The sequence below is a fragment of the Oppia nitens genome, unplaced genomic scaffold (genome assembly GCF_028296485.1).
Source record: "Oppia nitens isolate AA-2021 unplaced genomic scaffold, nextdenovo-longstitch-racon4-pilon3 scaffold9_pilon_pilon_pilon, whole genome shotgun sequence".
NCBI lineage: Eukaryota > Metazoa > Arthropoda > Arachnida > Sarcoptiformes > Oppiidae > Oppia > Oppia nitens.
This window is the reverse complement of record NW_026533253.1, coordinates 490456-513488: the sequence shown is the minus strand read 5'-3', so window position 1 is coordinate 513488 and position 23033 is coordinate 490456. Positions and strand designations below refer to the sequence as shown.

At 18.9% G+C, this 23033-nt stretch overlaps 1 protein-coding gene across 1 annotated transcript in view; it reads right to left on the bottom strand.

Moving 5' to 3' along the window:
- Nucleotides 1-7180: 7180 nt before the first annotated feature.
- LOC128964668 (dopamine D2-like receptor) overlaps nt 7181-23033 on the bottom strand; it is a 55702-nt gene continuing 39849 nt past the window's right edge. Inside the window, exons 3-10 of the mRNA XM_054311305.1 lie at nt 17043-17152; nt 12884-13002; nt 11982-12772; nt 11579-11885; nt 9288-9321; nt 8445-8563; nt 7306-7341; nt 7181-7224 (exon numbers count right to left, since the gene is read on the bottom strand). Of these exons, the coding sequence (XP_054167280.1) occupies nt 7181-7224; nt 7306-7341; nt 8445-8563; nt 9288-9321; nt 11579-11885; nt 11982-12772; nt 12884-13002; nt 17043-17152 (1560 nt within the window). The remainder of the gene's footprint in view (nt 7225-7305; nt 7342-8444; nt 8564-9287; nt 9322-11578; nt 11886-11981; nt 12773-12883; nt 13003-17042; nt 17153-23033) is intronic.

The window sequence follows — 23033 nt, the reverse complement described above, 5'->3', positions numbered from 1 at the left end:
ATATTTTATTTAACTGTATAATATTTTTAAATTTTTTAAATATACCCTATTTTATAATAATACAATAACAATAATGTTTGTTATTTTTATTGATGTTTTCAATTAAAAATTTCTAATGTTTTAATGATTTAAAGTGAATTTATGAAAATAAACAACTAATTATTTTGTTTTGACACTCATTAAAAATTTTATTTGATATTTACAATAAAAATTATGAGATCAAATCTAATATTTCATGATATTAGTACTACTAATTAAAATGATTTTTAATTAATAATTATTTTTCCAAAAATATCATTTGAATCTAATTATTTAAAGAATTTGAGATTAAATAAATGTTTATATTAAACAACAATTATCTAGTTTTTTCATATAGACATTAAAAATATTTACTGTAATTATTTATATAATAAAAACTGATTGTCATATAATTCTAGTGTAATCATTGATTATTTAATTAAAAATTTAACAAAACATTTATACAGGTATTATATATATATATATATTATATATATATTTATAATATAAACATCATTTAAAACTAGGAATTTTTATTAATAATGAGGAATTTAATAAATTAATTTTTATTTAATAATAAAAATAATATTTCTATTAAATATTTTTTTAATATATATATATTGTATTGTTAAAAAATAATTTTTTTTCTATACAAGATATTTGATAATTAATTTATAATTTTTTTGATTATAATATATTAAAAATATATTTTTAAATTTATTGACTAAAATTAATATTTGAAATTGATATTGATAAATATTAGTAGATATTGATAAATATTTTTCTTGAATATTCTTTATATTATTTTAATTTATTTAAAGTTTATTTATTTAAATTATTTAAATTTTTATTTATATTTTTTTTATAGTTTATTAATTTAAATTTATAGATTCTTTGCTTCAATACATTTATTTAATATAATAGCTGTAAAAATGTTACAAATTTATTATAATTACATTATTTAAAAAAAATATATAAATAAATTTATGAGTACACTCTCTAGACTATCCATTTATTTATTAGATACTTGATATGTATATATGTATGTATGTGTGTGTGTCTGTCTGTCTGTCTATTGTGTTGTTTTATTATTATTACTACTAAAAGAAAATAAATTTTCTTATACAATACGACTGTTGGCTATATATCCATATATATAAAAAAATAAATAATTAAATTCTTTACAGATTATTATATACTCAATGGTCAGAGAATTTATAGAATCTCAGCACTGGTATGTCAAATATAATGGTATATGTATATAAAGTAAATGTATTATATATATATATATTTAGCAAATCATATAATATATACCGTATATATACTGTATATACATACATAAAGGGGTGAATATTACATACCATAGTAATAAATATTAGGAGAAAATAAATAAATAGACGGATAGTTTGGTTGTGTGGATAAGTTTAGTGAAATAGAGCATAGAGTCGATCAGTCCTATTGAACTGAACGTCTCCGGGAGTCATATATATATAAATAACATTTTTTATGTTTATATGTTTGGCTCTACTTATATATATATATATATATATATAATGAATTTCTTGTTGCGCTAAAAAAAAGTCTATAAAGTTAAGTGAGTATATTTAGGTTATATGTGTTATGTATAGGTATTAAATATATTTATTTATTTTACAAATATATTGTCTTTTTTTGTATATAAATATATATCAACCAATACATCAACAATAGTGATCACAAAAAAAATAATAATAAATTTAGCATTTAGTTTTAGTACTCTAAACTTAATTTGTTGTCAATAAAATTAAAGTAATCAAAACACTGGGATATATATATATAAGTTTTATTTAAAAACACATAAAAAACTATTTATACAGTAGATTTGTAATGTAGTTCCTATTACTATTAATACCTCTCTATAGACTTAGTTATTTACAAATTTTTATGACACAAATCAGTTTGTGTTCACAAAATGTCAGATAAAGAGAGAAAGAGAGAGAGAGAAAGAGAGAGAGAGAGAGAGAGAGAGAGAGAGAGAGAGAGAGAGAGAGAGAGAGAGAGAGAGAGCTTATATTAAATTATTATTGTTAGCTACAAGAAAGATAAAAAAAAGTAGTTAATAATATCTTTTAACATAATATATATATAAAGTTAGATATAATATTAACACAAAACATTATAACCTCAGGGCTTTTAGTTTGAAACTAAAAATGCAGTATTTTTGTAGACATCAGAATATTCCTTATAATAATAATAATCTCAACTAATAATTTTTTTATTCAATTTACTGTATGTGTATTGTGTACTAATACTATAGATTTAGTTATACAGTATAATAAATTTTCTTTTTATTTTGAATATTAAAGTTAACTATAGGTTTTTACTAAAATATTTTTCAATAAAATGTCAAATGATATTATATATATTATACAGTATTAACTTGATATTTATTATTTATAACATACATTTTTTCCAACAAAAAATTTATATTTAATTTATCAAAATATTAAAAATACATTATCTGTATTATTTTATCTATATTAGATCCGACATTTTCAATGAATATTTTATATATAAAATATACTGATTTATTTATTTTTGTGAAATATAATATTTATATAAATTCAAAATGAACTTATATCATATTAATATTACATAATAAATATTATAGCAAATAATCTATTGTAAATACATATATACAAAATTAACCCACTAACTTAATGCTAACTAAAATTATGTATTATATGCAAATGTTATTGTTGTTGTTTAAAATTGAGTATTGAATATTTAATTTTAAAAAATTTAAAACTACAATCAATAATGAAATTCATTCAAATATATTAATAAATTTTTGATTTAATAAATAAAGTTTATAATTCATTTTAATAATAATAAATATTTATATAGATTTATTAGAATTATTCAGTATTCTTATTAGTTTATTATAAATTATAAGTATTTACCACATCATAAACTAATAAGTATTTATTTTATCAAAAAATAAATGTCTGAAAATTGAATAAAATTATAATTTTTATTTATAATATCAATAGCCAAATGTGTATTTGTAGTGCAATTACTTTACTACAGTTTTATAGTAATAGATTTACACTATGATAATAATTTATTATAAACTGTCAAAAATGTTTTAGACACAAATAAGATAAAATCTAAAATAATTTTTAATGATATATTCATATATAAATTGATTGTAACTATGGTCTGCACATATTGTTTTTTTAATTTTAGCTTTAGGAAAATGTTATGTAAAATTATGTAAATTATTTCAAAATATTAAAAAATAATTTCAATAATTTAATTATAATAATAAATATTTTTATCACTCAATTTACTATTATTTATAATAAATATTTTTTATATTTACATTTTATACATAACATAAATTTAAACAAATAATAATTTTATAACATAAATTTAAACAAATAATAATTTTACTAATATAATAAAATAAATATATATTTTGTAAATTATTGTTATTTATAATAATTTTGTTTTTACTGTGAAATTATTTTTTTTTAATTGAAACTGTATATATTAATATCTATTAAATTAAAATCAAATTATGTGCATCTAAAATATGCATTAATAAATATATGAATTATATGTATATATATACATGAATAACATAATAACTTTGAATTTTAATAAATCTAAAATTTGTTTTTTATGAAAGTTTAAGCAACTGCTGAGTAATATTGACATTAATGTAAGTAATAAATTAAAAAATTGTTTATTCAAAGTCATGTTAATTATTAGTTTCAGAATTTAATTAAATTTATACAAATATATCTTTATTTATTTATTTTTTATTTATATAGAATATTATAATAAATTAATATTTTTTCAAATAACAAAATAATTCTATAAAATATAATATATTCAAATAGTTTTACATATTATATACTGTTTATATATCGTATAAATTGACGGAATTTATTAATTAATATATTTTATATACTGTATATATATTTAAGAAAAACAAAATATTAATAATAAATACTTACATATTATAAAATAGTATACTATATATATTAAGTTATTTTATATTTAATAACTATAACTATATTAGTATTGATATTTATCTATAAATAGTACAAATTTCTATATAGAAATTATAATACTGTATAATCAAAGACAAATAAAATAACTTTTTTTTGAATAACTTTCTAATTATTAAATAATTGGCTATATTTTACTATTATAATACAAGTTTTTGTATTTACTACTACTACTACTACTAGTTTTCTTTAGAAAAATATAAAGGTTTACGAATGAAAATACCATTTACTTAAAAAATAACTACAAATAAAAATAAAAATATTTTTTTTTTGTAAAAAATTACAAAAAAATTTCTAGAATTTTCTGAAAAATTAATCTTTATTTTTATTTAAAAAAAAATTTACTTTAGTTGTGAATTATTATTATAGATAGATATCTGTATTGAAATAAAATTAGAAAATAATAATCCAAATTATAAGTATTCTAATGCAATATTTAATATATTTTAGTAATTAATAATACTTAAATAATTTAAACAAAAACAATCATGTGATTAAATAAAATTTAATCAAACCAATGTCTAACAAAAATCAATGATTTATAATTTAAATAATTATTTAAAAATTATTAGATTAGATTTTGAAAAATACTAATATTGATTAACTAATTTATAATTAATTGATTTACTCTAATTCAATCATCTAATGCAATCCAATAATTTTAATTATAGCATTTTTTAATTTACTATAATCAAATAAATTAAAATTATAGCTAAAATTATTTGAGAAATCATTTTTTTCTTAGTAAATTTCTCTCTAAGAAAATTTCTTATTAACATTTTTATTTTGTTACTTTTATTATTCAACACTGACTACAAAAGATAAACTCCGAAAGTCAAGTCAATTCAAATCCAAAACAAAACACATATAGCTTTCTATAATGACTTTTAAAAATCTATTTTGTATAATAAAATACAGTATATATATATACTGAAAGATTGACACAAAGCAGGCATTTAGTACAATATATGACTAAACATTAAAATTTTGTATAATATATATATAATTTAACCCTTTTTTTAGTGACATTTATATTGATTTTGAAAGTTAAACTGTTTATTAAAGCATATTATATTATACAATAAATAAGAGAGAAAAATATTTTGTAATTATAGGTTTTGCCATTAATTTTTATTGTTGCGGTTATTGTGACCGGAATTTAATTATACTCTATATATTATACGAAAATTATTTTATATCATATATATATATTTAATATATAAATTATAATAATTTATAATATTATTCATAAATAATAAGAAAACAAAAACAAAATATTTGATAAATAATTCTCATATAAGTTATTCTTATAAATATAAATAATATATAAAAATAAAATAAAATTGATATATTTATGTATATAATTTATATTAATAAATCTCATAATATTCAATAAGATTATAAAGTATAATATATTTTAATTTTTTGTTTGTTCGTTGTTTTGTTTCATGAAAAACAAAACTATATATTAATATAACTTATTTGTCATAATATTCATTATAATACAAAAAATAGTGGTCTAAAAATTATAAACCCCAATAACCGAACCAATAGATTATACATAAATTAAATAAATTTTTATGAAACCAAACCGTTTTTTATTGTTCAGATCTCTAATATATTCCAAATAAATATAATTACTATTTACTAATTTAAAATCTGATTTGTCCCTGTCTAAAATACAATGCGATAATATAAAAAATTAGCAATTAAATTAACAATAATAAAATTATATATATATTTATTAATATATAAATCTTATAGTATTTATTAAATTAACTATAAATTACATAAAATTAATGGTTAAATCACTGAATATTATTATTATTGTAAAAATTTAATATTAATATTTATTATTATTATGATCTATTTATATATTATTATTATTAATAACAATTTTTATTATATAATCTTTACATTTTGAAAATAATCTTAAAAAGTTTAAAATATTTCTTATACAAAATAAATTAGATTACAATATAAATTTTTATATACATAGACATATAATTATTTATAATATTATATATTTTTAAAATAAATTATAACAATAATAATAATAGAGTATAAACTGTAATATTAAACTTAATTCAAGCATATTTTATAAATTGTTTTTAAAAGTTGAGTATTTTATTAAATAATATTTTAATATTTTTATTATATTATTTTTAATAATTTTTTCTAAACTTAGAAGCTCAATTTACTCTCTTTAATATTATAAACATGTATACAAAGTTTATATAATGCATACAAATAAATATTATTTAATAATAGACTTAACAATAAAAAAACAATTGCTAAAATATGCTAATATAACATAAACATAAATAAAAAAAATTAATATTAAAAATAATATATATATATAAACAATTTATTTATTAGAATTTTATAATTATTTTTTAACAAAATTTTTGTTAGTGTTAATAAACATTTGTTGATTTAATTTGTAAACGACTGTTCATACAGTATTGTCTATTTATAATGTAAAATGATATTAAGCAATTGTCATATTTAATAAAATTTTAGGAAAATTTCTAGTAATTTTTTTATAAGTAAAAAAATAAAATAAATAGTTTTAACTAATGTAATATTACAGATAAACATTATTAGAAATTTTCCTAAAATTTTAAATAAAGTAATAAATGTCATTCAAATTTTTTAATGTTCTCATTTTATCAATTTTTTTGTTAGTTATCTTTTATAGGTTTTATTATTGTATTATTTTTGAGACCAGATAGTTTTCATAAAGATATCATTTACAGATATATATTTATTATTATTTATATATAACTAATCACATTATTATTATTGACATTTAATATCAATAAAATTTACAATATTTAATATAATATAAATGTTGTTTATTTGTTTATTTTGTAAATTAATAAATTTGATAACTTATTATAGAATTTAGTTATTATATGCTTATTATAAAAAAGATAAATATATTTATTATTATTAAATATTTATATATATTTTTCTTAAAATGATTATTTTTGATTAAATTTATATATATATACTGTATTATTACATTAAAGATTTTATATTATACAATGTTGTTTGAATGTTTTTAAAATAATTTTTATTATTTTTTTAAAAAAAAAGTTTTAAAATATTTGTGCTAATATTTTTCGAAATGCTTTACGAAATTCTGTAAAAAATAAATAAAAAACAATAATTAGTAAATTTGTTGTAATAATCAAATTTTGTTGTTTGTCTATAAAATGCATACCAGGATTAAAAATTGTATAAATCAATGGATTGGCACCTATTTATTAAAAAAAATATATTAAAGATTAAAAAAAATGTTTTATATATTAGTAATAAAAATTTATAATAATAATCTATTAGATTATATAGCATAAATATATATATATATAAACATTTAAAAACATTACGAAATACATAAAACTATTATGTTTTTATAGCATAAATTATTAATTATTCACAACATTAAATTTTTGAAATATTATATATATATATTTAAAACAATTCATAAACCATGTATTGTAAAAATATAATATTTATATCCATTTAAATAAATATAAATATATATAATTTATGGAAAGTAATAAAATGGCAATTACATAATACATATAAAAACTTAATTTACCGAAAATATTACATAAAATAAAATTATAAAATATTATTTGAAATATTTTATTAAAATATATATAAGACACGGTTTATATCGTTTTATCATACAATTAGCAATTAATGATTTGAAAATATTACCGCAATAAAAAAATGTTAATATGCTTATCTAATATACCGATATTATTAATATTATTAATAAAATAATCTATAAGTTTAGTTTTTCAAAATGTTTTTGTTGTTGTTGTTGTTGCAAATTTCCTATAATTAAATGTTATACTAGTGTTAAGTTTATATTGTAAATGTCTTAAACTTATATAACAGTGTAATATACTGTATATATATCAAAGTTTTAATAAATTTTTATCGATTAAACATTAAATATTATTTATTAATTTGTAAATTAATCTTCAAAAAAAAAATAATAATCACTACACTATTTCTGATACAGTGTAATATATACTTATATAAAAAAAAAATTATACCAGTATTAACGACCCAATTATATTGACAGCAATTATAAATGGATTATTAATTTTTAATTATCACATTTACACACACATGTACTAAAAATTAGAAATTAATTAATTTGTTTGTTTGTTTGTTTTATTGATTTTTTCTTAATTAATGTTATGATAATTTTTTATAAACAATATTCTAACATTATTACTTATAGGTAGACTATAAAAAAATCTAATAAATTAAATTATTAATAATTTATTATTTACAAAAAAAAATGTTTTATATCTAATTAATATATAAAGTATATATACATACAGCTATTCATGTAGCCGAGCCATGTGGTCAATAGGAAAGATGTCATCCCTGGCCTACAATCGGTTTGTATAAAATGATTTTCAACTAATTTTATACAAATGGCATCTAAAATGTTACAACTGTTGCAATTGAATTGAAGAAAACAAAAAAAAACATGAATATCATTATCAATAAATATTTTATATATCATACTATAATTCATATTAATAATTAGTATATTAATGTCTACTCTATTAGCTCTATAAACTAATTTCTTATATCTCTATATATATATATTCATGTATTAATATTGTATACTCTCTTATAAGTTAACTATCCTTAAGGCTAATTGTGTCATAAATGTATGTTTGTATTAATATAAATAGTGTTTTAATGGTATATTATTGTATAATTTGTATGTTTTTCTATTGTTTAGCTATAAATAATAAAATAAATACAAGAATATTCTTATATTAAATGTTAATATTAAGTAATAAGGGTTTGATATTTATATACGAATATATACATGTATATATATATATATATATATATATATATATATATATATATATATATATATATACATATATATTATATTACAATATTTTAAATGATGCCTTAAAGTGTTTTAGTGTAATAGTAATGATAGCAAAACTTGAAATTATTATAATTATAATTTACAACAGATATGTATAATTGTATATTTACAGTATTATATAAATGAAAAAATAGTTAATTTGTTATTAACTATAATTAATATACATATGTGTGTATATTAAAAATAAACAAAAATATATAATGTTTGGCAATTTTGTGTCATATAATCAATAATTTAATACTGAAAAAAAATTAATGAAAAAATACCTGAAGAAAGGAGTCCAACAAAGAAGAAAAACGCCTAAAATTAAAATTAAAAAAAACAATTATAATAATAAATTGTTAAACATTTAATGATAAATTAATAAAATTAATATTAATAATATAATAAATAATATATATATATATACAGTTTGACAATAATAAATGTTTATACTGTATAATACATACAAATACAATATATGTAGTTATTTGCAAATATTATTTACATTGAAAATAATTTTCAAAAAATTTTTAAAATTTTATAATCTGTTAATTAATAAAGTTGTATAAATATAATATACATTATAATTTATATGCAATAAAGTTGTCTTATTGTCAAAACAATTAGAAGATACCATTAAAAATTTTAAAAAGATAAAAAAATGTTTGTTTGTTTTTTAAAAAATAAAAATAATATAATTACTTGAATGTGTGGTAATAAATAGCAAAGAATTAAACTAAAAAATTATATATATATATATATTCTGTTGTCTTATAAAAATTTTTTTGTAGATATATTTTGTTGTTTTGAAAATATAATTAAGTGTAACGTCTAATAATGTATTTTGTCTAAAAAAATTTAAGTCATTATAAACTACGGTTTATATATAATATTTTTTACAATAACAATAACAACAAAAAACTTTTCTCTCCTCCAGACTGTTTAATTTGAGATAAAAATATAACAATATATATATATATAAAACATTATTATCATTATTAGTAGTAGAAATAAATGTCTGTTTATTTTATTATACTTTAGAATCTCATACTTTTTTTTGGTGATTTTGAACACACAGTTTGCACTAAATTATTAAGTTTAAAAAAACAACTTTATTACTATTTTTTTTCCAAATGTATCTAATATAGTATACAGTATTAATATTTTATTAGTATTATTGCACACAGTTTAGCTGAATGAGACAAAAAAAATTGCTAATATACTGTATATATATATAAGATAATAGCGCAAATAATAAAACTATATAAAAATAAAATTAATATTTTATAATTTAATTGCCAGAAACATAATAAAAATAGTATATATATAAGAATAATACAGTAATATCTTTAAGAAAATAATAAATTTTTTATATAAAATCAAATGAATCTCATTATCAATGGGACCAAAAAAAATGATGTGTTATATACTCCACTAAATTATTAAAACTCTCTTTCTCTCTCTCTCTCTCTCTCTCTCTCTCTCTCTCTCTCTCTCTCTCTCTCTCTACTCATCCACTCATAATTCTTTGACTTTATACCAAATGATAAAAAAAGTCTAAAATAAAATGAAAACTAAAAAAAATTGGACTCAAGTGAAGCAAAAGGCAAGTAAAAAATAAAGTAAGACTATTACGGAAACACTTTTTTTTATATTGAAAATTCACTTAAAACTGATTATAGTATACAGTAGTATAGTATAGAGGTTCAGGCATTTCATCAAATGTTGGGTAAAACATAAAACACTTATAAAAGTTTAGAAATTCAACATTACTAACACATAGACATAGACACACACACTTAAAGTGTTCAAATGTTATGAATGTTATGGGAAAATAATAAATACAACATCGAGTTTATGAAACAAAATATCTAAAAATAAAGAGAAAAAAAAAGATTTTTTTTTGTTGTTGTGATAAAGTTTATATACGATTACACATGAGATTTGGATGATAGCACACACACATACATATGTATATAAAGGATACAATAGTTATTAAATGATTGACAACATTAATATAAACGACATTTTCAAGTGTCAATTCACGGCATACCATATACATGGAGAGAGAGAGAGAGAGAGAGAGAGAGAGAGAGAGAGAGAGAGAGAGAGAGAGAGAGAGAGAGAGAGAGAGAGAGAGAGAGAGAAGAGAGAGAGAGAGAGAGTTGAAAGTATAATAATATAACCCATAAAAATAACAGATTAAAGTGATATATATTATATGATATATAAAAACAAAGATTATACACTTATAAAAGTGTTTTATTTGCAATTTTTTTCAAAGCAATTGACTGACAAAATGGTTATATCAGAGTTAAGATTACAAATAATGTTATTTAAATGCTATACAATTGTCAGGAAATATAAAACATTTTGTTTTTTTTTGTTATTTTACTCAACAAAGAAAACAATTATTGTTTTTTCCTCATAAATATTATTTTCGACAAAAAACAGGACTTTCTGTAAATTTATATCATTTTATAATTTAGATTTAATTTTATGAAAAAACTTTCCATAAATATATAGACAGAAAAATTCATAAAAAAGCATATCTATGGGAAAGGTATGTCCAAACCTAAGACAATGGCCAACGTTTTTGTGGCCTTACGTTCCCTTTTTGCCGACGCTTTTTCCCTTTTCTTTCGCGTGCTTTTGTGTTTTCGGCCCAAATTGAATCGCGACTTCTTTTTTGGCGGTCTATGAGTGGCATTATGTGTGGCACCGGTAGTCGATCCGGTAGTAGAGCCGGAATGCGAGTGCGAGTGCGACACACTATCGCTGTGTTTGCTCTGATGCTGATGTTGTTGCTGTTGTTGTAGCAGTTGATGATTATGGCCGACAACGTGCAGTGACGGCGATGCCGTAGTGGTTGATACTATCGGCTGCGGACCGATAATATTGCCGTTTTTATTAGTTTTGTTGTTATTATTATTATTTGCTAAATTAATATTAGTGACAACCAGTACAACGCCGCCTACATTGTCGCCGACAACAACTGCTGCCTCATCGCTGGCAACACCGACGACATCGTTTGTATCTATTGTAACGGCCGGTACAGGAGTTTCTATGTTAGGGTTGTGGATACAAAACTGTGACAAAACTGTGTCGTCAATAACAGTGGAAGGTAGTGACGGGGCATATGACGGGGCGTAACCGGAATCAGTATTGGTATTACCATTTGGTCCAATGGTCACCTCAACATCGAGCGGACTCTGCAATTGGATCACATTTTTGGCATTGCGTTTGTTAACTGCACGCAAATCCCGAAGCTCCGTATCATCAGTGGTTACCATCATATCGACGGCCCGTTTGTTGCGTATTACACGACACGATTCAACCATTTCAATCTCATCCTTGTCATCGTCGTCGTCGTCATCATCATCTTCACGACTGCCACCGCTGCCCGTATTGGTCACGGCGTCTGTCATTTCCGTGATCAGCGGCAGTTTGTTGGTCTTCAGTTTATTAGCGGCGGCCAATCGGGCGGCAGCTTCGGCTGCAGCGGCCGCCTGTAGTTCGTAGCGTTTGGTTTGTGCAATGTTTTCGATAACTTGAGCCGATTTACACGACTCGGACGTATCGGTAGTATAGGTTTTACGGGAACCGATCGATTTTTTGGCCCTATTGTGAATGGCCTTAAATATCTTATAGTATAGTATGACCATTATGACACACGGCACATAAAATGACCACAAACTCGAGTAAATGATAAAATTTGAATTGTAAAATATGCACAGCTCCGGGATCCGTTCATCGGACGTATTGGCACCTATACATGGGATGTAACATTAAACAAAGATAATCGGAGAAAGGTGAGGAATGGGATGGGTTATTGGTTTAGATGTTTTAGTTAGATTTGTTGTTGTTGTTGAGCACCCACCTAAAACAATTGGCAGTCCGACACCGGCCGAGCAAATCCAAACGATAAATATCGTAAAAATAACTCTCTTATCGTTTTTATGTTTTGAGTAAAATATTGGATGCGTTACAGCTATGTATCTATAATTTTGATAAAAAAATAATATAATAATAATTAAAAAATTAGTTAAATTATTTTAAAACTTACAACTTTTTTATATGATAATGATTATTTATTAAATTTTAAAAATATATTTATTCAATATATTGTATTAGTTATACTTATAGTTTATTATTAAATTTATAATTGTTTTTTACTGATATAAAAAATATTTTTATAAAATTTCATAAATTTTAAGATACATTTTTTTAAAAAAAATATGCAAATATATTTGCTATTTTTTGTCAAATATTTATTATTATATACTGTAAATAAATATTCAAAATTCAAGTTAGTTTACATATAAAACTTATGTTATAAAAGCAAATAATAATAAAAATATATTCTTGAATTTTTAGAAATAAAAATATATTTTATTTACAATATTTTAGTGTTTGAATAATAAAATTGTAAAATATTAAAAATTTTATTTTATTATTAAAAATATAATAATCATTGAATATAACAGTTCAAACATCGATAATATATTTATAGCCAATAAACTACAACAAATTTATGTCATTTAATAGGATTTAAAACAAAAATGCAGTTAAATTTTTAATAAATTAATAAATAATAAATATCATAATATAATATATAGTATATAAAAAATACAATTATTAGTAATAATTTATACTAATAAAAACAATAGTATTATGTCCATTAATATTTTTGCTAAGCAAAAATCACTATCAGATTTTTTTTGCTTATCTATACATTAAATAATAATGATTGCAAAAAAAATAAAACTTTTTTTGTTTATCAAATAAATTATTGGATAATTTAACCCAAATAATAATAATAATTTTTTAAATTACTACTATTTATAAAATTTGTGAAATAGATACAATCAAATAACAAAATATATATATATATATTGATGTCTAAAACATATTACTATACAATAATTGCTATATATATATATATATAGAAATAAAAAACATAAAAAAATATCTTAAAACTATTTGCTAGTATAACAAACATAATAACACAACAAAAAATAATAAAAAATATGATAAGATGTACATATTATGTTATTAACAGATAATGTGTTGGTTATTATATTTTAGTGTATATATTACGGGAAAACAATTTTCGGTACCAGAAATTGATACCAGGATTTAATGTCTGGTCACTAATAATATCTAATATTATATAACAAAATATTATATATAATATATTTCTAATGTGTGCGTTAGTGAGTGTGTAAAGCGAGGCTATTATATTAAAATCGGATGACTAACTCACAGGAAATATGTTTTTATATGGTTTACGACACAAGAAATCATATTTCGATAGATATTATATTTTTTTTATACAAAAAAAACTATAATAATATATATTATATTGAGATTCTTATTGCATCCAAAAAAATATTATTATGAAGATTACTATTATTATTCAAATAATATTTATATATATATATACTGTGTATAAGTGTATAGGGATTTATCTAAATACAGGAAAATAGTGTAGAGTCTAAAATTGGGTGATTATTGTACAGGAAAAAAAAGTTATATATCATATTATTACGATTATGATTATTATTATTATTATTATCAAATACATATTATTATTAATGTATCAGAAAAAATAATATTTAAATATTTGTAAGATATAAATATTAACATTTTACATTATTATTATAATATTGTAATAAAATTTAACATGTTAATAAAAAAAACTTATTATAAAATATAATTATCAATTTACAAATAACTTATTAACTAATTTAAAAATTATTTAAAAATAATACAATAAATTATTAATTAAAATAATTGCATAAAATTTATTATTATTATTAAACATATTATTTTTTGTACAGTATTATCAATTTAGTACACATTATAGTCAAAAATAATAGTAAATTTAATAATAATAATAATGTTTTTTATAATCTCAAGGTAAATTGACAATTTGATTAAAACAAATTTATTGTTAAAAATAATTGCAAATTATATTAATATATCATATCGTATATATATATATATATATATAGTTATATAAACGATATATTTAGCTAAAAATTATATGCATTTATATTGATAAAATTAACTAATTTAAAATTTGAAATAATTTGCTATTTATACAAATATATATTTATATAATAAGATGTACTTTTACTCTAATATTAACAATAAAAAAAAGTAAAATAAATTGAAACCAAAAATTTATAATTATAGTAATTAGTTTGTTTGAAACCATTATATGTGTCGGCATTAAGCTATAAATGAGCAAAACTTTTTGACTACTATTAAAATAATGATCACTTAATTTAATAATATGTATATAAAATATATACATAAAGTATATATATAATATAATATTTTGAATAAAATGTTTTTGTTTTATTACAAAACATTTAGGCTGTAAAAAAATTAACGTGAAATGTATTATAAATATTCATACATTACATTACATATTTCTAATAAATTATATTAAATATATTATATTAATATATGAAATATAATATGTATAGTAAAGTATATATTGTACTGTAGTTATTCAACTCTTGATATCAATTATTATTTAATTGAAATCCTTAAATCATTTAAATTGAAGCAATTATTTTTTTTGGAAACTAAAAATAGAAAAAAAATAATTGTTTAGACTATTATTTTTGTTGTTACTATAATGGCTATAACACATCAAACGATAAGATTCATTAAACAAACCAAAAAATATTTTGTTGATTATCATTGATTGTCGACTACTAAAGAAAATAGTATTGAATTTATAATAAGTACTTAACATTTTTGTCATAATAAATTATAATAATTATATAATAAGTATTGTAGATTTAATTAATTAATTAATATTTTTATTATTCTATATATATATAAATATATTTCACAACAAAAATTAGTTTTAAAAAATTATATGATCTAAGATTTTTATATATTTAATAATATTATAATTAATAGTAATAATTAAAAATGATATATTCATACACAATATAGATTGCATTATAATAATAATAATAATCAAATTTGATAAAAGTTATGTACTGAGAAAAACACAATTATATATTAACATTTAAAAAATTATATTGTACTGTATGTATGAGATATATGATAAATAAAAAAAACACAAAAAAATGTTTATCATTACTATATTTTATACAATAGTACAGTATATACAGTACTTTGTAATACATGTAATTGTAGTGATTGTTAAGGTTTGTTAGATTTATCTACAGGTTCTCACTACACTCGTATCCTAAAAAAAACCTAACCAACCACACGTGGCTTTGAATATGTATTTATTATATACTGTACTCAAGTTAAACAGTATTTTTTATTATTATATTACAATATATATATATAAGAAATAATATTTCATTTATCAAAATACATTTTTTATACATTAATACTACTGTAGTAGAAAAGTATAATAATGTTATGTATGAGTCAAATACAAGTGAAAAAAAATTTCATGCAAAGAATATTCTCGTTAACAGAATATTCTGTTATGTAATACAACTTGTCATACATTTAGAGATCGTAAGCAACCAAAAAAAAAAATAATAAAAAATAATAATTATATTCATAAAAAAATATCGCCAGAAAAAAAATCGTAGAAATTTAATGATTTACAGCTCATGATATACAGTATATAACTCAATATATTAGATATATAATTGGTTTCACGGATCGTTTTTTTTTGCTGGTATAATATATGATACAATACAGTAATAAAATATAAAAGTTATATATATATGCCAATAAAAAATCTATTATATATTTTTATATATAGTATATAAATTCAAATAGTTTCTATAAGATAAAGATACTTTATATATAATAGTTAAGAAAAAACACAATTGTTTTTTTCTGTGTAAAAACTAATGGCATGTAGTAATAATGATTAAGTAAATTAAATTTTTTAATGATGTTTGCCTTAATAGTCAATTTTAATTAAATTATAATATAAAACTATTCAAATCAAAATTAGCAAATACTAGTAGTATTGACTATTACTGTATCTAAAAAAACAGTGTTAAGAGGGGGGGGGCACCTACCTATCAAAACTGATGGCAACCAAATTGAATATTGATGCCGTACTGCATATGACATCAATGGCTATATAAAGATCACAGATGGCATCGCTAAGCTCCCAGTCCACGTTTACCTATAATTGTAAATTTAAAAATAATAATATATTAATTAATTAATTAATTAAAAATCCAATTTATAATAATATTTATACTATTAAAATTATAGAAATATAGTAATAATAATAATAATAAATAATAAAATGAATAAACAATAAACATGTTTATTATAAATTTAGTCTATACAACAATAAAATAATTATTTTAGTTTGCTTATGTTAGTATTTTTAAATTATATTTTCTATCTATGTATGTATGTGTATTACAAAAATACATTATTATAATTTATAAAACTATCACATTAATTATCAATTATTATTGTAGAAAATAATGGTAATAATAATAATAATAGACAATTTCAGGTGTAATCGTTATTTAATAAAATAGCAAAAACAATGTTATTGTTTGCAAATATAAATTCAGTGATGAAAATAATTTGTTAATTTATCTGTCTGTCTAATAAATCACTGATTATTTAGTTGTTTATTATTGTTGTTTTTTTTTATTATTATTTGGTGTAAGCCTTGAAAACTTTTCAATTAAATTATACTATATTTCTCATTAAACAAACATAATAGTATTTATTATCAAATAAATTAAATATAACATAGCTGCTATGTCATAGCATATAATAAATATTCTGTTATAATTATCATAAAATATTTTATGTAATTTGTTTGACTAATTTATATTAGTAGATGTGTAATATAAATAAAATTTGTTAAAGGAAATATATATACTATAAGTAAATTAATTTATTGTTTATTTTTATTTATATTTGTCTGAAAATTTGTATAAACTATAAATTAGCAAAAAAAATATTTAATTGCAAATCTTTTCATTAAATTTAATGTATGAAAATTATAAATATTATACAAATAATATATATTATATATATTAGTAATTTTTAATAAATAATACAATGGTGACTAAACAAATATAGTAAAATATCCATTAAATACTAACAAATATGAAATTTAATTTAATTAATTAATATTATTAATTATTTTTGGTTCTAAATAAAAACAAAAAAGTGATATTATTAATAATTTTTGTTTTATATACATTTGTACTAAAATTATATTACTATATTAAATTTATTTACTAATAACTTATTATTATTAAGACAAAACATTAAATAAATTATTTACATTACATTAACATTATACAAAATAATTTATAAAAATATGTATTGTATATATTGTCAAAAAATAAATGTATATTAAAATTGAAATTACGTAGATTAAAATCTGCACATTTATAATAAGTCTATTAATGCCAATTGTTTTTTAAAAGCTATTTTAAAATTTTTAAAAGTATTAATGTATATTTTATTTTTTAAAAAAAAAAAGTTATAATGTAAAGTATATTCTCAATATATTGTTATAAATATTTATTAAAAAAATAATCAATAATAATGTAATTTATAAAACTGAAGTACTATCTTTTATTAAAAATAATTAAAAAAACTATATCATATAAATCAAAACAAATATTTCTAAAATTATATCTAAAAATATTATATATAAATTATTAAATTAAATTAATTAATTTTAGTTGTTAATAGAAAAAAAGGATACATAATATTAATATAATTAAATAAATACTAATTTGCTTTTTTAAATAATCTTATTTAAATCTTAAACCAATCAAATGTAATAATTAATTAGATTTATTTGTTTAAAACATTTTTTTAAATAGATTTAGATACAGTATATGCACAGTATATAAACATTTAGTCATAAGACTCATAACAATCAATGATATCTTCTAAACAGATATACCAATCAAACCCATATGTCTATACATAATATTAAAATCAATACTATAGTTTGCCAGCCATTTGTTACCCGACTATTAGTGTTATCATTAAATTAAACTTTAAGATCAATTTAAAAGTTACAATAATTTCTCTCTCTCTCTCTCTCTCTCTCTCTCTCTCTCTCTCTCTCTCTCTCTCTCTTTATTTCTTTTGCTAAATAACTATTCATTGATTGAATTATTTTAATAGTAAATGATTGTGAAATTGAAAGTCTAATCACTAGTTAGTTAGTTAGTTATATAATGTTAGAAAAAAGTATATATTAATTGACTTCAATTTATATATATAAATTGCATGAAAGATAGACTATATATATATTGTTTTTAATAGTATAGGATTTATTGACGCAAATGGTTGGATGCAATAATAGTAGGACAATAAGGGAGACACCAAATTATATCAGTAAAAAAAATAATAGTTACTTAATATATATTAAAAATTAAAGTACAACTAAGGGTTAATGATAGTAGTAGTAGTAGTAATTAAAGATCAAAAACGGTTTAAGAAATCGGATAATTATTTTTTAGTTTTAAACTACAGAAAAATTGTATTTTAATTAATTATTATTTTTTTATTAAGTTAAGTACAGTATTGTAAAAATTAATTACTATTAAATATCATATCGAGTTATGTTTATAATAAATATTATTATTATTATTATTATTATTATAAATATTTATAGATAACTTTTTCTAGGACTACTACTATTACTGAAATAATTGACAAATAAAAATAACAAAGTTTTTCGACTCTAGTTTTATTTGTTAGCAAAAAGATCAAGATTTACATATAAGTTAATTAGAAATTTTCGTTCATATAATTTATTCAATAATTTATTTCAGACTTTCATTTTATTTCTTAAAATAGTATATAATGTCTAAAAGTTTTTTTTTGGTTGACAATCGATGTCTACAAAAAAAATTAACCTTAAATTTGCATTAAAAATCATTTTAACATTTTGTTTGTTATTATTGTTGGGCTCTGATTTAAATTGTTGTTGGGTTTAGTTTCAAATTAAATGATTTTATTTAAATTTTATCAAATATATTAAATAAATTGACAAATATTTTTTTTCAAAAATAAAAACTATGAGATATATTGAAAAGTATATTAAAGTTAAAATTAACTTTTTAAAAAAAAGAAAATAAATTATTTTATAACTTTTGTAATTTATGATTCAAAATTTTAAAATAATGAATAAAACTATTAGATAAAAATAAACAAAATGTTTTAAACATATATAAAAAAAAATTATAATTTAAAAAGTCGTTTTTAAAAGCTTATTGATTTTTTTATATAATAATAATAATTTTCATTATTAAAAAACCATTTACCGCTTATATACTGTACTTATATATACAGTATATATATATATATATATATATATATATATATAATATGTCTGACATTATTGATTTGATTTATTAAATTATTAAATAATAATAAAATAATTTTTATGCATACAATTAATAAACGCTAAAATGTTTGCCATTCAAAATATTTTCAAAAAATTAAAAAAAATGAGTAAAAATATTTCGCAATTTTAACTCTACTTTTTTTAGCAGCAATTAATCATTTTTATTTTGGAGGTCCTAATAAAAAATGCCATAAATTTAGAGTAAATTTATTATTTGCATCAAAACGTGAATATAATAAAAGAAAAAAATCGAGAAATAATATATAAGTCAGTGTTAAGTAAAAAATAAATTATAATAAAAATTATTATTATATAGAAAATTGTAGTTTTGTTTATTAAATAATTGTCTAAAATTTTTTAAATATTTTTATTTAGTTCAAAAAAATTATATTTATAAAATATTTGTATATTTTTTTATTTATAATATTCTATTATAGTTACATAATTCATAGTTTTTAAGTGGTTTTTTAATTAAAATACTTATTAAATAATTTTTTTAAATGTATATACATGTATTATATCTTAATGTCGTAATTAACAGATAAATTAAACTTTATTTATTATATATATAGATATATATACATCATTTATACAATTGATTTATAAAGGGATAACCCTACAAAAAAATACTTAACAATTGGTAAGCAATTGCATCTACAGTACTACAGATTACATACCGGTGCCAAAAATATCTACTAATGTAAACTTTTTTGTTGTTATTATTATTTACTTACACAACGAATATATTGGTTAAATATTCAATTAATTGAATTGTATTTAGTAATATAACAAACTTTTACTATATTTTAAGTCATAGTATGGGTAAAAAAAAGTATTAAAATTATTTTTTTTCAGTGAAGTGTATTGTAATTTAGTAGTAGTTTTTTGTCTATTTTTTTAATTCTCTATTAAACTGTATATACAGTACATTATATTTAGTTGTTTTATTTTTTCCCACTATATTATCAATACTGTGTGTGTCTATGAGTGATAAGACAATTGAAAACTACTGTAATATATATATATTTTTTGTTTTGTCAGTTAATCTTCTCTCTCTCTCTCTCTCTCTCTCTCTTTAGTTATTTATTTTTTCTACTATTAAATCTCATTTAACATACTCTGGGATGAAAGTGATGTAACTGTGCTGTTATTGTTGTTGTTGTTGAGTAACATGGGATCAGATAAAAAAATATTTTTTTTTGTTATTTGTTTGTCGAGAGAAACTATTTTTACAGTTGAAGGCACTGTTGAGTCTTATTTTTTAGTGTCTATAATTAAATATCACTAATCATTGATTATTATAAATATTTTATGATTATATACTCTTAAATATTTTATACAACAAAAAATTGTGTGTTTATATATATACCGTTTTTGTTTATATACATAATATAATGTATTATACAATATTGATAGTATTGTATACATTCACTTTTATTTAAATATAATATATATTTTAATCATTAATAAGTACTATTTGTAACAAACTTAGCTATAGTAAAAAAATTTGCAATAATATAAATATATATTTTTATTTTCTATTATTGTAATATAAGAAAAGTAAATATTGAATAAATTTTAATTTAGATATCAAAATCTATATTTTATTAAAATATCATTTTATTCAACAACAAAAAATAAAAGAGGAAAATACAAATTTTATATAAAATATGTTGTTTACTTTTAAAAAAAAACTAACTATTATAATGTTAAATAATGTTATATTGTATTTTTATACAATTTTTAAAATGCTTTATATCACATTTGTGATTTTTTAATTTTTACTTTATAAAAAATAAAAATTTTTATTAAGAAAGTGAGAGAGAGAGAGAGAGAGAGAGAGAGAGAGAGAGATTATAATTTTATTTAATGGTTACATTGATTTATATCTTATATAAAGTAATTTTAAAAGCACAACATTAAAGTCAACACTGTTTTATGAAAAACTTTTATATTTATTGTATATGATATATACTATATGTACTGTATATACTATATACTACTATATATAAACTAGTATATATATATATGAAAAACTGTGGCTAAATATGTTTAAAAATTGAAAAATAAATAAAAACTATAATATAATGTTTTTCATATCAACTGTTGTGTTTGTATGTGTGTGCGTGTACTGGTATGTGTGTGTGTGTGTATATATATGTATGTATGTATGTGTGTATGTGTGTGCGTGTACTGGTATGTGTGTGTGTGTGTATATATATGTATGTATGTATGTGTGTATGTGTGTGCGTGTACTGGTATGTGTGTGTGTATATATGTATGTATGTATGTATGTATGTGTGTGTGTGTGTGTGTGTGTGTGTGTGTGTGTATGTATGTGTGTGTGTGTGTGTGTGTGTGTGTGTGTGTGTGTGTGTGTGTGTGTGTGTGTGTGTGTGTGTGTGTGTGTGTGTGTAATGTATTGTATATTATGATGAATAATGTTTAATGTTTTCTTTTATTAAAAAAATCTCGAGTAAAATAAATGACAACAAAAAACTCAAACAACACATTAACTTTTGGTTTTTCATGAATGTTGTTATAATATACTGTATATACTATATATACATACTATATATACTATGTATATAATATACTGTATACAGTATATAATACTGCTATACTATGAATTGTTTTGTAAAATTAAATTTATAGTTTA